This window comes from Leptodactylus fuscus, chromosome 5 (genome assembly GCF_031893055.1).
Source record: "Leptodactylus fuscus isolate aLepFus1 chromosome 5, aLepFus1.hap2, whole genome shotgun sequence".
NCBI lineage: Eukaryota > Metazoa > Chordata > Amphibia > Anura > Leptodactylidae > Leptodactylus > Leptodactylus fuscus.
In genome coordinates, this window is record NC_134269.1 from 116962853 (window position 1) to 116981340 (window position 18488).

An 18488-nucleotide genomic window follows, 5' to 3' on the forward strand; every position below is an offset into this window, starting at 1 on the left:
TGTGTCGATGACGAAAGTGTGACGTTTTGGTGCCGGGTAGGTCTGGGGACATCTATTGGAATATTTCCAATATATAATGCATTAATATTATAACTGAATAGGCTTTACAAGTATAACTTAAAATCTAGACATGTGAGGCAAATTCCGAGTTCATATTTGGAATCAGAGTGTGCATTTTAGTATAAATCACATGGTTTTCTGTCAGTAGAAAATCATTGTTGTGCAGTGTAAAAGGGTTCTATTTTACTCCTGCTCATAGCCGCCTCCGCTTCCCCTTCTGCTGTACAGAGGGCGCTGTGCATCCCATATCACTTCACTGACGGTAAAAAGGAGTAGGTTTCTGTGAGGTTTTCGAACTGAAACCTTTATTACATACTACAGTTATTACATACCCCTAAGTATAATGATCAGAGGCCTTGGAGAAGTGAGCAAACACAAAAAAACAGTGTTACTTACCTCTCCTGGGCTCCAGCACTACTCCCTGCTATCTTCGGACCTCTTTAATGACATCACAAACATCACGTGGGACAGACCGGCGTCATGATGCATAACGACACCAGCGTAAGTCATGTCTATGATGTCACTGAAGAGGGCTGAAAACAGCAAGAAGTCATGCCAGAGCCCAAGAGAGGTAACACTGGGTTTTATGTTTGTCACCTCCTCTGGGTCTCAGATCGTTATACTCTGGGGTCTTTTCAAACTCCAGAGTATAAACATAGTTTGTAGTTGGTGAACCCCAAAAATGTCACTTTCTGTCTAACCCTACATTGTAGCAATATTTGCAATGAACACCGTAGGGGTCACTGTAGGACATTATACTGTGTGAAGGGGCCACTATGTCACATTATACTGTGTGAAGGGGATGCTATAGGGCATTATAATGTGTGGAGAGGCCACTATGGGACATTATACTGTGTGGAAGGGCCACTGTGGGACATTATACTTTGTGGAGGGGACATCATGGGACACTTACTGTTTAGGAAAAGCTGATATGGAACATTATACTGTGTGAAGGGGGAACTATGGGACATTATACTGTGTGAAGGGGCCAATATTGGATATCATATTGTCTGGAGGCCACATTGGGACATTATAGTGTGAGTAAATGGGGCATTTCACCGTTTGGGGGTCAGAAAATGGGGCACTATGCTATATATGGGTGGGGGCCCCGCATTAAAAGTTTGCTTTTGGGGCCCAGTCTCTGCTAGTTAAACCCCTGATACCATATATTGAATATGTTTAATACTATCTAAAACAAAGTGGTAAAAAACACAATACAAGTGCTAGGCCTACAATGTATGCTTTATTGAACTTGAGAAGTGTCTATATTTGGCAGTTATGAGTTTTTGGAAAATTTTCTTATATTTTGAAGCTACAAGGCAGGCAACATGACTGAAACTTGTCTGAAATTAAAGCTGTGTCAAAATGCAGACTGAAAATCAAAATATACACTGCATGGACCATGAACAATATCTGAACTGAGTGAAGCACAAATATGGGGTGTGCTTCACTCACGGGGTGGAGCCAACCAGAGTGCTGCCTCATTCTCCAATCTTGAGCAATAGCAGAGTATTTAAACGTTGCCTAAGATTCCTCAAGTGCCTACCATGATTGTAGTTTGGTTTGTGAGCTCTGAATGTACTTGTTTACAGGGAATCTATAATTGGATCTTTGTATTTTTCAATAAGAACATGTTGGAATAGCCTTTAGAAATGATATTCTAGTCCTACCTTCCTCCTTCCGTTTCGGTCTGCCATTTTTGAATAAAATACTTTTTCAATCCTGGGCTGCTGGATTTCCATTTTCCACTTTTTGTTGTATCATATAAACTCAGAGTAGGGGAGTATAACCTACCCAAAATGGGACGTATTAAAATATAGCCTTTATTGGTTCAGTTAAAATACCCAAAGGAACAAACAAACTTACCTTTCAAGGCATTGAGAGGGTATTCCCCTCCTCTAGGGGAGGTGACCTTGACAAAAAACTCCTACAAAAAGAAGCGAGATGGATTTTCACATTAGATACGGTGCAACCTAAGGGGTTAAATGAGAACATCTCGTACGCGTGTTTTATCTAGGAGTTAATAGGCACTCCACAACAAATAGGATCTGTCAAGTTAAACGGAGTGATCTTGATGCATAAAGTTGAGCATTCTTGTCACTGAGGGATAAGAGCGATATAACGTATCGAGAGGGATGGCAATGCATCATTATGGGTGTCCTGGAATACAGTATGAAAGGGAGGTTGCGGACAAATGGTAATAATATTACTCTGAAACAACATGGATAGGTGAACACTGAGATAGGAGATCACGGAGTGATTTGTGATATATGCTGAGACACTCTCCCTCGCTTATGGAAGGCTCCTGAGGAGATAGAACGCCGTTCTTAGGCATTGCTGGAATATTCTTACCTGTAATCGATAGCCATGCTGGTTTGTTTGTTGTTACTCGCCAGTGTGGGCGGGACTTGGAGAGGTTTGCGCGTATGGCCTCTCTCTATTGGCCACCGGTCGGCACATGCTTATGGGATTAAGCCTCAGGTGAGGCAGAGATCAAGCTGGACCTTCAAGCTCCCTGATTGGTTAGAGCTTGGATGAGGGGCGGTCCCTGGGCTTTAAAAGACTGGGCTCCTAGTTGACTCGCGCGGCTGTTATCAATGCTGACGGGGGCTGGGGGCTATATTGAATATACAAAGCATACTCCAGTGTCAGAAAGAAATAATGGAAATGACACCTCTGATGATGTGTCCGATAGTAAAGGGACATTGAAACCGGTCAGATGACAGATTGAGGTGGTAGAATGGGCAAGATAAGTGTCTAGCTTGCCCTATTGTTAGTTGAATGATTCCCTGATATATGTGAGTCAGTAAACTTCTCCCTACTCAGCTATACAAACAAGTTACTTAGTGCACTATTAGCATGAGAAAAGGGTTAATACAATAGTGGTTAAGAAGGAGGAATTAGCTATCAGAAAGCAAAGACTAGCCTAGCAGTACACGGATACCAGTGAACAGCAAAGTGTTAATGATATGGACACAAGTGCAGGAGTGTTGTGAGATTCCATACAAGTAAATCAGATTGCTCACTGTGGTTCTCTAGTAGCTGCTAGGTGTGAATGCTGTCCAATTGACATAGCAATTTCAGAGACACATTACTCTGTCCATTCTCCTTTCCTTTCTTTCTTTTTTAATGGGGAATTTTTTGTTTGTTTGTTCCTTTGGGTATTTTAACTGAACCAATAAAGGCTATATTTTAATACGTCCCATTTTGGGTAGGTTATACTCCCCTACTCTGAGTTTATATGATAAAAATTTTTTGGGTACGCTACAAGAATATTAATAATCTAAAATAAAATAAATCCACTTTTTGTTGTACTGCACCTGAGCCTTTGTCCCTGGTCCCTGAGACACTCTCTCTTTCGGGTCCACAAGACCTTTGGGCCTCCTTAGATGGGAAAACCCTCCTGTTCCTCCCACAACAGGATCACAACCTGACAGATGCACAACTGGGGGAGCTCACTGGTTTCCCAACACTTAATGTCTCATGTGCACTCACTGATTCGGAAAAAATTCCAGATGAGATCTGAGTCTACAGACTTTGAAAAATTAATACTAGCCCCGCTCCCAAAACTACGGAAGGTGTCCCATATTTATCATACTTACATTGTAAAATGAGTTTTCACGAGGCCAGCCTTTGTGCAGTCCTGGGAGAAAGAGCTGGGCATGTTCCTTATGGATGACCAGGTCAAAGCCATTCTATCAACATCAAATGGTTTTCCAACTACATTAGGATCCAGGAAAACCATTAGGGTCAGTTCACACGTGAAAACCGCCTAGCTTATTTGTGCGAGGTAAAAAACCTCGAGGAGTTTTTTTGACGCTGTTTTTTGCATTCCACGCGGTTTTTGATGAGGTTTTTGACGCGGTTTTCGCTAGCGGTTTTCGCTAGGGTTTTTTTTTCCTATATGTGCTATAGAAACTGCAGGCGAAAAACGCGCGGTTTTGTGTGCAAAAAACTGCGCGTTTTTTTACCGCGCGGTTTTCGCCTCCCATTCACTTCTATGCAATTCTTCAGGCGTTTTCCGCCTGAAGAAAGGTCATGTCGCTTCTTCAGGCGGAAAACGCTAGGAGGAAAAAAAAAGCTAGTGGTCTACATAGACCACCATGTTAAAGGAGAGGTTTTTGAAGCGAATTCCGCTGTCAAAAACCTCCCCTTTGCCCACGTGTGAACTAGCCCTTATAAATTACTGAACTGCTGGTACAAAACTCCCGAATGATTTATGTATATCACTTAGCTGACAATTACCTCTGTTGGTGCTGTAATCAAGCGTTTGGCTCCCTCTCCCATTTGTGGTGGTCATGTCCGGCCTTGAAATCCTACTAGAAGTCAGTAGAATCCACCCTGCAGACTATTTTTAACCCTAATTTTCAAGTGTCTCTCTCTCAGATAGCATTGGCTCTTGTCGCTTTCACACCATTGAAGCATGACTTGGTTACACATTTACTTGCAGCCACTACATTTCTGATCCCCCCAAAAATGGTTGCAGACTACAGCACCCACACACTCAGAATAGGTTGCCGGGATCAATCAGATCTGCAGATTTGAGGAATTCTCTCATTGGGCATATGGCACACACAGTAGATTCCACTGGATCTGGTCCCCCTGGCTCCATTACTTGAGCCTTTCATGATACTGGAGGGCTGCCCTCTGGCCCGCACTGCCGTGAACTCTTGCTACCCTGTCTCAGTCCTTACGACCAGTCCTGTCGCTATTACTGTGATGAACATTTTATTAAGACGATTTTGATTCCTCCCAATTGTATATTATCCTCCCCTATTTCGGTACCTGTTGGTCGGCTGCAAATGTAGCAGTGACATGGTTATACTCACCTTTTCTTCTCCTCTTCTCTTCTCCACTTTCCTCCATATATATATATATATATATATATATATATAAATATATATATTATATATCAAATGTAGTAAAAAAAACTTCTAATTTCCTGAATATCGGGAGCACAACGGTCTGTCCCCTATTTCATTTAATTGCATTTAAATGAATTCTTGTCTGTCTGTCTGTCTGTCTATTCTTTAAGCGCGACCAAACGACTGGACCGATCTTCACCAAATTTGGTACAGAGATACTTCAGGTATCCGGGAAGATTTGAGATGAGACTTCAACTCGCTCGGATGTACCATTGCTTAGCTACAGCATTCCCAACACAATGCCCCCCCCCCTTAGCCAATACAAACCTGCAAGTCTTTCACTCATATTCCAACTGCAATACACACGGTCACTCCACATGCACAATACAACACTGATATCCAAATTGAGATACACGCATCAGAGGATTAGATACACAGATCAGCACACAGTATCACACGCCAGAGGATTAGATACAGGCGTCTGCACACAGTCCCACACACCAGAGGATTAAATACGCGCTTCTGCACACAGTTCCACACACTGAAGGATTAGATACATGCGTCTGCACACAGTTCCACATGCCAAAGAATTAGATACACATGTCTGCACACAGTGCCACACGCCGGAGGATTAGATACACATGTCTACACAAAGTACCACACGACCGAGGATTAGATATGCGCGTCTACACACAGTTCCACACACTGAAGGATTAGATACAAGCGTCTGCACACAGTACCATACCGCGGAGAATTAGATACGAGCAAATGCACACAGTTCCACATGGGGAGGATTGGATTCGCGCAACTGAACACAGCACTATGCACCAGAGGATTAGATACGCGCATCTGCACACAGTTCCACACACCAGAGGATTAGATACGCACGTCTGCACACAGTGCCACACGCCGGAGGATTAGATACACATGTCTACACAAAGTACCACACGACCGAGGATTAGATATGCGCGTCTACACACAGTTCCACACACTGAAGGATTAGATACGTGCATCTGCACACAGTACCACACCGCGGAGAATTAGATACGAGCAAATGCACACAGTTCCACATGGGGAGGATTGGATTCGCGCAACTGAACACAGCACTATGCACCAGAGGATTAGATACGCGCATCTGCACACAGTTCCACACACCAGAGGATTAGATACGCACGTCTGCAAACAGTACCACATTCCGTAGGATTAGATACGCGCAACTGCACAGTTTCACACACCAGAGGATTAGATACATGCCTCTGCACACAGTACCACACACCAGAGAATTATATACGCGTCTCAGCACACAGTATCACATGGGGGAGGATTAGATACACGCATCTGCACACAGTTCTACACGCCAGAGGAATAGATACACGCGTCTGCACACAGTTCTACACGCCAGAAGATTAGATACGTGCGTCTGCACACAGTTCCACATGCCGTAGGATTAGATACGTGCCTCTTCAAACAATACCACACAGGACAGGATTAGATACGTGTGTCAGCACACAGTACCACACGACCAAGGATTAGATATGCGTGTCTGCACATAGTTCCACACACTGAAGGTACAGATACGGATGTCTGCACATAGTACCACACGGGCAAGGATTAGATATGCACATCTGCACACAGTTCAACACGCCGGAAGATTAGATATGCACGTCTACACACAGTACCACACGCCAGAGGATTGAATACACGCATCTGCACACAGTACCACACGCCAGGGGATTGGATACATGCATCTGCACACAGTACCACATACCGTAGGATTAGATACGTGCATCTGCACACAGTATCAGATGCCGTAGGATTAGATATATGCATCTGCACACAGTACAACACGCCAAAGAATTAGATACGCATCTCAGCACACAGTACCACACGGGGGAGGATTAGATACGCACGTCTGCACACAGTACCACATGCCAGAGGATTAGATATGCGCATCTGCACACAGTTCTACCCGCCAGAGGATTAGATATATGCGTCTGCACACAGAACCACATGCCGTAGGATTAGATACGTGCCTCTTCACACAATACCTCACAGGGGAGGATTAGATACGTGCGTCTGTACACAGTACCACATGACCAAGGTTTAGATATGCGCGCCTGCACACAGTTCCATACGCTGAAGGATTAGATACGTGTGTCTGCACAAAGTACCACACGTGGAAGGATTCACTTCTTCACACAATACCACACAGGGGAGAATTAGATACGCACATCTGCACACAGTTCAATACGCCGGAGGATTAGATACGCATGTCTTCACATAGTACCACCACCAGAGGATTAGATACGCGCGTCTACACACATTACCACACGGGGGAGGATTAGATACACGCATCTGCACACAGTACCACACGCCAGAGGATTGGATACGCACATCTGCACACAGTTCCACACGCCAGAGGATTAGAAACGCACGTCTGCACATAGTACCACATGCCGTAGTATTAGATATGCGCGTCTGCACACAGTACCACATGCCATAGGATTGGGTATGCGCATCTGCTCACAGTTCCACACACCAGAGGATTAGACACGCACATCTGCACACAGTACCACATCCCGTAGGATTAGATACGCGTGTCTGCACACATTTCCACATGCCAGAGGATTAGATACACACATCTGCACACATTACCACACGCCGGGGGATTGGATACACACGTCTTCACACAATACCATACAGACTGGAGGATTAGATACACACCACTGCACACAATACCACACGGGGAGGATTAGATACGTGCCTCTGCAATCAGTACCACACGGGGCAGGATTAGATATGCGCCTCTCCACACAATACCACATAGGTGAGGATTAGATACCTGCGTCTGCACACAGTACCACACGGGGCAGGATTAAATACATGCCTCTGCACACAATACCACACGCCAGAGAATTACATACGCATCTCAGCACACAGTACCACATGCCAGAGGATTAGGTACGCACGTCTGCACAAAGTACCACATTCCGTAAGATTAGATACGCGCGTCTGCACACAGTTTCACTTGCTGGAGGATTAGATATGCGCCTCTTCACACAATACCACACGGGGGAGGATTAGATCTGCACACAGTAACACACGCCGGAGGATTAGATATGTGCATCTGCACACAGCACACCAACAAGGATTAGATACTTGCATCTACACACAGCATAGTACTACACAGGGAAGGATTAGATACGCGCATCTGCACACAGTCACACACACTGGAGGATTAGATACACACCTCTTCACACAATACCACACAGGGAAGAATAGATACCTGCCTCTTCACACAGTACCACAAGCCGTAGGATTATATATGTGCCTCAGCACACAGTATTATACGTTGGAGGATTAGATAGATGCCTCTGCACAGAGTACCACACATTAGAGTTTTACTCCAGGTTTCCATAGCAACCCAGCCATTTTTCTTCACTGCTGTATGTCAGCTTTAAAGAAGCAGGGCACTGTGGATGACACTGTCACACAAGGTCACATTCACACAGCTTTACTCCAGGTAACCATAACAACTGATCACAGGTTTTCACTGATATCCAAAATGAGATACACATGATCACATGATACCAGTGCAAAATTGGACAATTCTTATGGGGCCATTACACAAACAAAAAATGTAATATACCCGTACGAAGCCGGGTCTTCCTGCTAGTACAAGATAAAATTCAAACAAAATGGCTGATTTTTGGCCATTTCAGCTGACAAATGTTTGAATAACTACACATGATGGTTTCCGATGACTAGTCTGCCAAAATATTCATGCGTCATGTTAGAAATTTTAGTCGTGGGTTGTCCAAAATTATAAGTATAGTCACTATTGGCCTGGATTTCTGTAGTCTTTGACCCATTTTGTGCAGACTCAGAGCACTTTTTTCCTGAACCATCCTCATGATTGGGCAGTTGGGTATGTTGAATTGTACAATCAATCTGACTCGATTGATCAGCAGCATCGAGAACTACAAGCTTATGTATAAGGCCTGCCTCCCCAGAGGAGCCAGATACCAATGTCAGTAGTCTAGCCGCTGTCCTGGGCTTATGTATATGCATAGCTCCCAACCGTCCCGCATCCCGCAGAACAGCCCTGATTTTAGACTGCTGTCCCGCAGTCCCGCACGGTTTACCGCATGTCTCACTCTGCCTCTCAAGTGTTTTGCATATTAACAAACTTTCCCCCAATCACCACCCGCTCTTATAACCGATAAAAAGTTGTACCTGGGATAAGAGCGGGTGGTGATCGGGGGAAAGCTTGACTACTGTACTCAGAAGGACCTGTGTGACATCAGACAATCACGTCACTGAGTATGAGTGTCTTTGTATCCTGTGCAGTCCAGGAAGAGATGGAGAGATATGTGGTCTAAGGTACTGGGGGGGGGGGGGACATGTGAGATGCAGGGTGCACTGTGTGTGTGGGAGAGATGTAAGATGCAGAGTGGACTGTGTGTGGGGGAGATGTGTGGTGCATGGGTGTACTGTATATGGGGGAGATGGGTTCAGGGTGCACGGTGTACTGTGGGGTGCAGGGTGTACTGTGGGGGGTGTGAGGTGCAAGATTGACTGTGTGTGTTGGAGAGGTGTAAGATGAATGGGTGTATTGTGGGGGGGTGAAATGTGGGGTGCATGGGTGTACTGTGGGGGGATGTAGGGTGGACTGTGTGGGGGAGATGTGGGGTGTATGGATGTACTGTGGGGTTCAGGGTGTACTGTGGGGTGCAAGGTTGACTGTGTGTGGGTGAGAGATGTGGGGTTCAGGGTGTACTGTTGGTTGCAGGGTGTACTGTGAGGGGATGTGGGGTGCGAGGCTGACTGTGGGTGGGGGAGAGATATGGGGTGCATGGGTGTACTTGGGGGAGATGTGGGGTGCAGTGTGTACTGTGTGTGTGGGGGAGATGTGGAGTGCATGGGTGTTGTAAGCCGATGGCTGGTCAGGTAATGGAGGGGGTGTACATTTCACCCAGACTACTCAGGTGGGTGAGATGAGAAAACTCCAGAAAGAATGTTTGTTCTCAGCAGACAACTTTCGTCTGCTGAGCATTTTGGTAAATGCTCAGTATTAGGCTGGATTTTTAGGAATGACAGGTAGGATTGGTAGTGGGACCTGTCATTCCACCCCCCTCCAGTCCACACTTTGGGGATGTTCCGGCAGCGACTCAGCTGCAGAGAGTCTCCTCGTCAAGGAGGCTTAAGACGCCAGCTCCAGCAGCAACACTTTGGCAGAGTTTGGCTGGAGAGCAAACAGAGAGGTCATATTTTTGGAGCTGTGTCCTGAATGATTTTACTGGGTTTTTGGATTTCTGTTATTCTAGGTGAGGTAACCTATTCTATGTTTAGTTAGAGCCTAGCCGGGCAGGTATTTATTTTTGTATTGTTTCCTTTTGTTGCTGCACTACCTTTTTGAGTGAAAATAAACTCTACCTTTGTTTTTGACTAAAAGAAACTGGACTTGTGTGTCTATGCCACCCCACCTAGAAACCCCAGACCCTGACAGTGTACTGTGGGATGCTTGGGTGTACTGTGAGGGGAGAGATGTGGGGTGCAGGGTGTACCCAATGAGAAATGGATGGGAATGGGCAGAGTCAATTTAGAAGTGGGTGAAGCTACATTTGCTGCAGCCCGCCCACATTTTGTTCCTCTTTCTGTTCTTTAAAAGCTGGGACATATGGCATTATATGGACTCTTTAGAAGAATATCATTTGCACAAAGTATATTATTTGGCATAATATGGTGGTATTATGTGGGCTCTACATATAGCAGTATTGCTTTGCTTTGCATAGCTATGTTATGTGGGCTCTGTATTTGGCACAATATGACAGTAGTATGTGGGCTCTGTAAGTATTATTTCAATAAGGCATATTATTCAGACAATATATAGTGGTATTATTTATATGCTGCTTATGATAGCATTTACTTGGCATTGATAACAGTATTATGTGGGTTAAGGAAGTATTGTATATAAACATCATCTTATTTAGTGTATATGATAGTATTATGTGGGCACTGTATATGGCAGTATTGTCTTGCTCTGTATGCCAGTCTTATGTGGGCTCCTTAAGAAAGTATCATTTGGATGCAGCATACTATTTATTAATATATGGTGGTATTATATGGGAAAAGCATATGGCAGCATTGTTTTGCCTATATGATAATATAATGTGGGCTGTTAAAGGGAGTATCATTTACATGCAGCATATTATTTGGCAATATATGTCGGGTGCTGTATATAGCCATATTGTCTTGGCACTATTTAGCAGCATTATATGAGCTCTTTCAGGCAGTATTACTTGCATATAATTTAGGCAAAATTTATTCATATTATGTGGGTTGTACAGAATGCAGTATAATTGTCTAGGTACTATATTGCAGTATCATCTATATGAGCTTAATTTGATAAGCAAAGTGTTAAAATTAGGGGCAATTTTCACAAATTTTCTATAAAAACCACCCTCAGGCTGGGGCCCCAGGTGGCGAAAAAAAAGCAGCAGCGTTTTACAGTCACAGCAAAATGGATGGTATTCTAATGAATCCCATCCCCACTTTGAGGAAAATTATGCGTAGTTGACATGCTGCGATTTCCAAAATCATCCCGGTTTTGTAAATTGCATCTTATCAATTATACATACAGAATCGCCAGCAGTTTCCCTACAGGAATAATGGAAGCAGAAAGTCCACAGAGGACTTTCTGTGAAAACCTACCATTTTTATGCTGTCATGGTTTTTTCCCACAGCACTTTTTTGCTTCAGGACACTACCTGGGATCTTATCCTCAGATGGACAAATATCTTTTCCTACGTGGCGTGGGCCCCATTGGGTCCTGACATCAATGATGTTCTTAGCTTTGTCTCTTGGGACATGGACGTTATAGCAGCTGTATGATCCTACTATGGTTTTCCGCTAATTTGCTTAGCTATGCAGAAATATAGCATCAGTGCATAAAAAGGAAGATCTGACATTCAGGAGTCTAGGAAAGCTGGGTGGCGCACCTTGTGGACTCTATTGACACTGCCATCCAGCTTTCCGTCTTGTGTCTGCACAATAAACCTGAAAACCAATGTATAAAGAAGCAGGCACAAGTCAATATCTTATGAAGCACACCTGCCGTTCAGAAGCCTGGGAAAAATGGGTGACAAATTCAGTACAATACATGTAACCCTGTCATGGGAATTGTAACCCAGCTTTCCCAGAATCCTGAACAAGAAACCAACTACTATTTATACAGTTAGTATGGGATGTATACCCGTACAGCTAGGTAGAGGTCTGGAACAACTCAGTGGTGACCCTATAAGTAATGTTATGGTTGTCATAGGAATTGTCATCCAGCTTTCCCAGAGTCCTGAACAGCAAACCTATATAGTTATAAGGCTCAATACAACTGAAGGATTTCTTATCAAGTAAGTGGAATATCTCAGTGACCCTGTGACTAATGTTATTGTTTCCATAGGAGTTGTTATCCAGCTTTCCCAGAGTCCTGAACAACAAGCATACCTAGTTATTCAGCAATATATGGGTGGAGCATGTATCGCCGTATAACAAGGCAGTCTTTGAATATATAGAAGACGATCAACTGATTTATGTTATTGTTGTCATAGCAATTGTCACCCAGCTTTCTTAAAGTCCTGAACAGCAAATCTGCCTGGCTATACATCAGCATACAAGCTGCATAACAAGGCAGTCTTGGTCACATCAGTGACGACTGATGTTATGATTGTCATAGGAATTTCCATTCAGCTTTCCCAGAGCCCTGATCAGATACTCTACCTAGTTATACAGCAATATACATGTGGAGGATATATCGCTACATAACAAGGCAGATTTGATATTGAAGAGTCCTGGACACCTCAGTGTTGTACTTCTCAATGATGTTACATTGTCAAATAAATTGCACCCATCTTTCCTGGAGCCCTGAACGGATAACCTAGCTAATTATACAACTATACACATGTGAAGGACAATTTCACTGCATAACTATAGAGATTTCAAGGTAAAACTGGACATCCCTATCATTGATGTTCTGGTTGCCATAGGAATGTTCACTCAGCTTTCCCAGACTCCTGAAAAGCACATTTCTCTAGCTTTACTGCATTACATGAGTTGGCGCTGGGTCCCTGCATAACAGGGGAACATTTACTGTGCAGGAGGAAACAGGACAACTCTATGGGGGAGATTTAGGACTGGCCTTTTTGTATCCCTTGCGCACCAGAGGGTGCACTTCGTTTATAACCAGGTACACGATTCCGCCAGGCCACACACCCACACAGCAGGTCGCACACCCTTGAGCCTGGCCGTGCGTGCACCCTCTACCAGGTCTCGCACCCTCATCCAGGCTGCACAATCTCCGCCAAGCCACGCACCCTCCGCCAGGCCACACACGCCATGCATCTAGAGTAAAATCTGCGCAAGTACATACCTGGCATAGATTTCCAGCAACATCTATATCAGTTTTCTGACATAAATTACAACAAATCTGGCTGAGCCAATAGTCCCGTTCCTAGGATTCTTTTTGGGGAAAATAATGTGAGTGACGCAAGTAAATAAATAAAATCACCGTTTGTGACAATTTATGTTTCAACTGCCATAGGAACCATCACCCAGCTTTCCCAAAATCAGATCTAACCAAGAACTAGATGATCTAAAGCCTATATATTATATGGTGATTGAAAAAACCAAAGCCTGTAGTTAAAGTAACTCCTCTGAGAAGTAAGATAGCTGCTGCTGCACCAGTGACCCTCCTATAACTCCTCTGAGAACAATGATAGCTGCTGCACCAGTGGCCCTCCTATAACACCTCTGAGAAGTAAGTTAGCTGCTGCACCAGTGACCCTCCTATAACTCCTCTGAGAAGTAAGATAGCTGCTGCACCAGTGACCCTCCTATAACTCCTCTGAGAAGTAAGATAGCTGCTGCACCAATGACCCTCCTATAACTCCTCTGAGAAGTAAGATAGCTGCTGCACCAGTGGCCTTCCTATAACTCCTCTGAGAAGTATGATAGCTGCTACTGCACCAGTGACCCTCCTATAACTCCTCTGAGAAGTATGATAGCTGCTGCTGCACCAGTGACCCTCCTATAACTCCTCTGAGAAGTATGATAGCTGCTGCTGCACCAGTGACCCTCCTATAACTCCTCTGAGAAGTATGATAGCTGCTGCTGCACAAGTGACCCTCCTATAACTCCTCTGAGAAGTATGATAGCTGCTGCTGCACCAGTGACCCTCCTATAACTCCTCTGAGAAGTATGATAGCTGCTGCTGCACCAGTGGCCCTCCTATAACTCCTCTGAGAAGTATGATAGCTGCTCCTGCACCAGTGACCCTCCTATAACTCCTCTGAGAAGAATGATAGCTGCTGCTGCATCATTTACACTGTTTCGGGGCCAAAAAGGGGCTATTAGACTGTTTGGGGACCAATAAGGGGTATTATACTATTTAGGGGCAGAAAAGGGGTATTACAGTGTGCAGGAGGCACATAGAGGTGTTATACTGTGTATGGGCCACTTAGGGGGTATTACACTATGCGAGTTATCAGAGTTAGTGGCAGGCTGGAAACAAATAACTTTCTGTACTACCACCTCCCCCCACACACACACACACACACTGTTTTTAATGACATTGGGTCCTAAAGATAGGGCTGTACAGTGCCCCCTTCAGGCCATAACCCTATATACAGTAAATCATGGTGTGGGAAGACGGCTTAGAAATGAGACAGATTTTTATTTTAAATGAGACAAATTTGTATTATATTACTAATTTTGGGGTTTTGATGCCCTCAGAGAAAAAGGGATGTGAAGATCCTGGATCCTTGAGGTCTGGGGAACCTGATGAGATCTGGTCAGGCAGTTTTTGGCTTCGTCACCTCTTTGTATGGAGTCCAAGCTGAAAAACAGAGAACGAAAACTCATTATGGAGAGGTACAGGTGGGGTGGGGAGGGGGTCGGATCACGTACCTGGGTGCATAGAAGATGTAGAGGATGAAGTTGTGGAACATCCAGGTTAGGAGATCACTGAAGATCTCCACCAGGTTAGGAGATCACTGAAAGTGGAGATCCAGGTTAAGAGATGACTGGAGGTGGAGATCCAGTTAGTGGAGTTGAGGATGTGTCATACTGGGAGTTAGCCGAATATACTGCAGATGATGCTGAAGAGCAGGTCAAGCGGATCACTGTAGGTAGCAATTGCTATGATGCCTTATAACAGAGACCTTATTGTAAGCAACCGGATGATCCCTCGTCACCTGGACCCCACATACCCACTACCCGTAGTAACTGACTATGTCACATCGCTTCACCTATGTACCTCACCCATGGATCACATCTGGAGATTGTTCAACACACAGAACAAGTTTCCAAATTAATGTATCCTAGTACAATGTGCAGAATAAATAAACTGATCCCATTATGAGGATTTAATTTTGTTCCTCAAAACTTAATCGTTCACATGGTTCAGTGACTAGACATTAACAAGGTTATGGCGTCTGTATGACGGTCTCTCGCAACTTCAGCCTTTGCATTGCCAGTTTTAGATACAGCATGTGGAGGGGCATTAGGGTCTTTTGCCCATAAGGAGTGTGAGGTACGTTGCAGGTACATGCACATTTGCCTAGAAACTAAAGGCAATGAATCTATCTGCCTGTCCAGTACAGCAACCTTCTGATACACATCTAAACCCAATCTGAACAAAGACATTAACTGAGGGGGAGGGGGTGAGCTACACAATAGCAAAAAACATGTGAGACAGCAGGGAACTAGTAGACTGTGCTACAACTTTATGTAAAGCAAGTGCTGCAAAGCCAATTACAAAAGTGTTTTGGAAGGGGGGTTACTGTTTCTACATTGCAGCTGCACCTCTCCCTAGCAGTGTTCAAATCCTTCCTCTCCTGGGGACAAGCTTAGGCTGAACAACATAAACTATAGTCTAAGTGTTTTCCCCATTTAGAAGCAGAAATCTTTAAAGGAGGGGGAAGCCAGCCAGCCGGCTCTTGGGAATATGTAAGCTGTTGTGGAAAAGAAGCCCTGTACTGGTGCCCTACTCAACTTGAGTAGTGGGGGCCAGCCAGCTTGCTTGCCCTTTCCCTTACCTTTTTTTGATGCTGCAACTCATTGAGCTGCTGATGCCGGCTGGCTGCTCCTTATTCCTGGTCTTGTAGGTCCTGCCAGTGCCAGGCCTGGCTCAGCCTACCCTCTGAGCAAGTCTCCTGTCTTTCAAGTTGTTTCCTTGGCTCTGGCAGGGATCTAAGAGGACATCCCCACCCAGCGCTACACTAAATATGCCTGCAGGACGCCCCCTCTCCCAGTCAACCAATGAATGGTAAACCAGCAGAGGGGAAGGACTCCCATACACACAGCCGCTCAATATCCAGCTAGCTTATGCAGCCAGCCAGCTGGCAATCAATGCAAGGTTGGGCTGTGAACGCTCCATCATCAATGTTTCACAGACGATAACAATGAGCTGGAGCCAGATACCATTGTCATTAGTCTAGCCACTGTCCTGGACTTATCAATGTAAGGTTGGGCTGTGAACGCTGCATCACGACTGGTTCAATGTTTAGCCACAAACGATAACAGTGAGCTGGAGCACAGCTATATTTAGCGGCAGCCCCTCGCCTCACCTCACACTTCCCACGCCCCCTCGTCACCAGCACGTGCCCTGGACTCGCTCACACGCTGCACCAATAGGGGGAATGAGGAGGGATGTCATGTGCACACCTCGATTGGTACCCTCCTGTCATCTCTGCTGAGACATCCAGCATACGTTCCTGCGTTGGCCGCTCCCCTCCCAGCTCGCTGTGGTACCGTCTGCTCCTGACACATTAGGATGCAGATCTGCAGCGGGTCGCAGTGACCGTTAATGGTCTGCAGAGAGAGAGCAGAGAGAACGGGTCAGGTGCGTGCACACAAGGAATCTCCATGACGCGCTGTGTCTTGAAGCAGCCTCAGTCTCTCTCCATGCCGCCGCTGCTGCTGCTGTGATTTATCTCCTCAGTCACCAGTTTCCCCCTCCACGGCGTTCCCTTCTCCCTGTATTGAAGATGCCAGACCCAAGCTTAGCGATGCTGTCTCCCCAGGAGGCGGCCAAGATCTACCATGCCAATTACATCCGCAACTCCCGGGCCATCGGGGTGCTGTGGGCGATCTTCACCATCTGCTTTGCCATCGTCAACATTGTGTGCTTCATTCAGCCCTACTGGATAGGGGACGGAGTGGACACCCCTCAGGCGGGCTATTTCGGACTCTTCCACTATTGCATCGGTAGCGGCTTCTCCAAAGAGCTCACATGCACTGGCAGCTTCACAGATTTCTCCACCATTCCCTCCGGAGCCTTTAAAGCCGCCTCCTTCTTCATCGGCCTGTCCATGACGCTCATCATCGCCTGCATCGTGTCCTTCGTCCTGTTCTTCTTCTGTAACACGGCCACGGTGTATAAGATCTGCGCCTGGATGCAGCTCTCCTCAGGTGAGATGAGCCAGCTGTGGTACCACAGCCCAGAAAGTCCATAGCTTCTGTTAGGTTACCTATTCACCTCAGCAGGTGGGGATTTAGATTTTGGAACCTAAAGGATCACATGGACTCTTAATTAATACATTCAATATGGACGAGAACTTTGAGGTGGTGGAGAGCTTATGAGGTCAACATGCTAAATAAATGAGAGCCATATTGAAGCCCCAGTTCTCCCTCTCTCTATTGCTGGCCACCGATTATACTGTAGTTTCAATACACTGGGCTCCATGACCAAAAGCTAGTACAAATGAAAAAAGTCAGCGTTAGCCAGGGCAACCAATCGAATCTCTTATTTCATTTTGATAACCTGCACAGGGGAATGATAGATGGAATTTGATTGGCCAATATGTGCAGAACTAACCTCCTTCATATCTATGCTAGTGTCTTTGCTTTTTGGACATTTAGATTTACTACTGAAACAAGTGTAAGGGTGAATTCACACTGAGTAAACGCTAGCTTATTCTGAACGTAAAACACGTTCAGAATAAGCGGCGTCTAAAGCAGCTCCATTCATTTCTATGGGAGCGGGGATACGAGCGCTCCCCATAGAAATGAATGGGCTGCTTCTTTCACTCCGTGCAGTCCCATTGAAGTGAATGGGGAGTGCCGGCGTGTACGCTCCGGCATGAGCAGAGCTTGCCGTATACGCCGGCACTCCCCATTCACTTCAATGGGACTGCACGGAGTGAAAGAAGCAGCCCATTCATTTCTATGGGGAGTGCTTGTATGCCGGCTCCCATAGAAATGAATGGAGCTGCTTTAGACGCCGCTTATTCTCAACGTGTTTTACGTTCAGAATAAGCTAGCGTTTACTCAGTGTGAATGCACCCTAAGGGTGCATTCACAGAGTTTTGTGGTGCTGATTTTGCCCCATAACTTGAGTAAAGAATCAGCACTGAAAAAAAGACTCCCATTGACTTCAATGGGTTCCATTTTACGCGCATAAATTGGAACCCATTGAAGTCAATGGGAGTCTTTTTTTCAGCACTGATTCTTTACTTGAGTTATTGTGGCAAAATCAGCACCACAAAACTCTGTGTGAATGCACCCTAA

The 18488-nt window shown here is 45.2% G+C and overlaps 2 protein-coding genes across 3 annotated transcripts in view; one reads left to right on the forward strand and one right to left on the reverse strand.

The window, feature by feature from the left end:
- The window catches only part of ATXN7L1 (ataxin 7 like 1), a 488131-nt gene that overhangs the window by 3298 nt on the left and 466345 nt on the right, over positions 1-18488 (reverse strand). The window lies entirely within an intron of this gene.
- The window catches only part of LHFPL3 (LHFPL tetraspan subfamily member 3), a 58311-nt gene continuing 56357 nt past the window's right edge, over positions 16535-18488 (forward strand). For both annotated transcript variants that reach the window (XM_075274136.1, XM_075274137.1), the window contains exon 1: positions 16535-17390. In XM_075274136.1, coding sequence (XP_075130237.1) covers positions 16967-17390 — 424 coding nt within the window. In that variant the 5' untranslated portion in view covers positions 16535-16966. The remainder of the gene's footprint in view (positions 17391-18488) is intronic.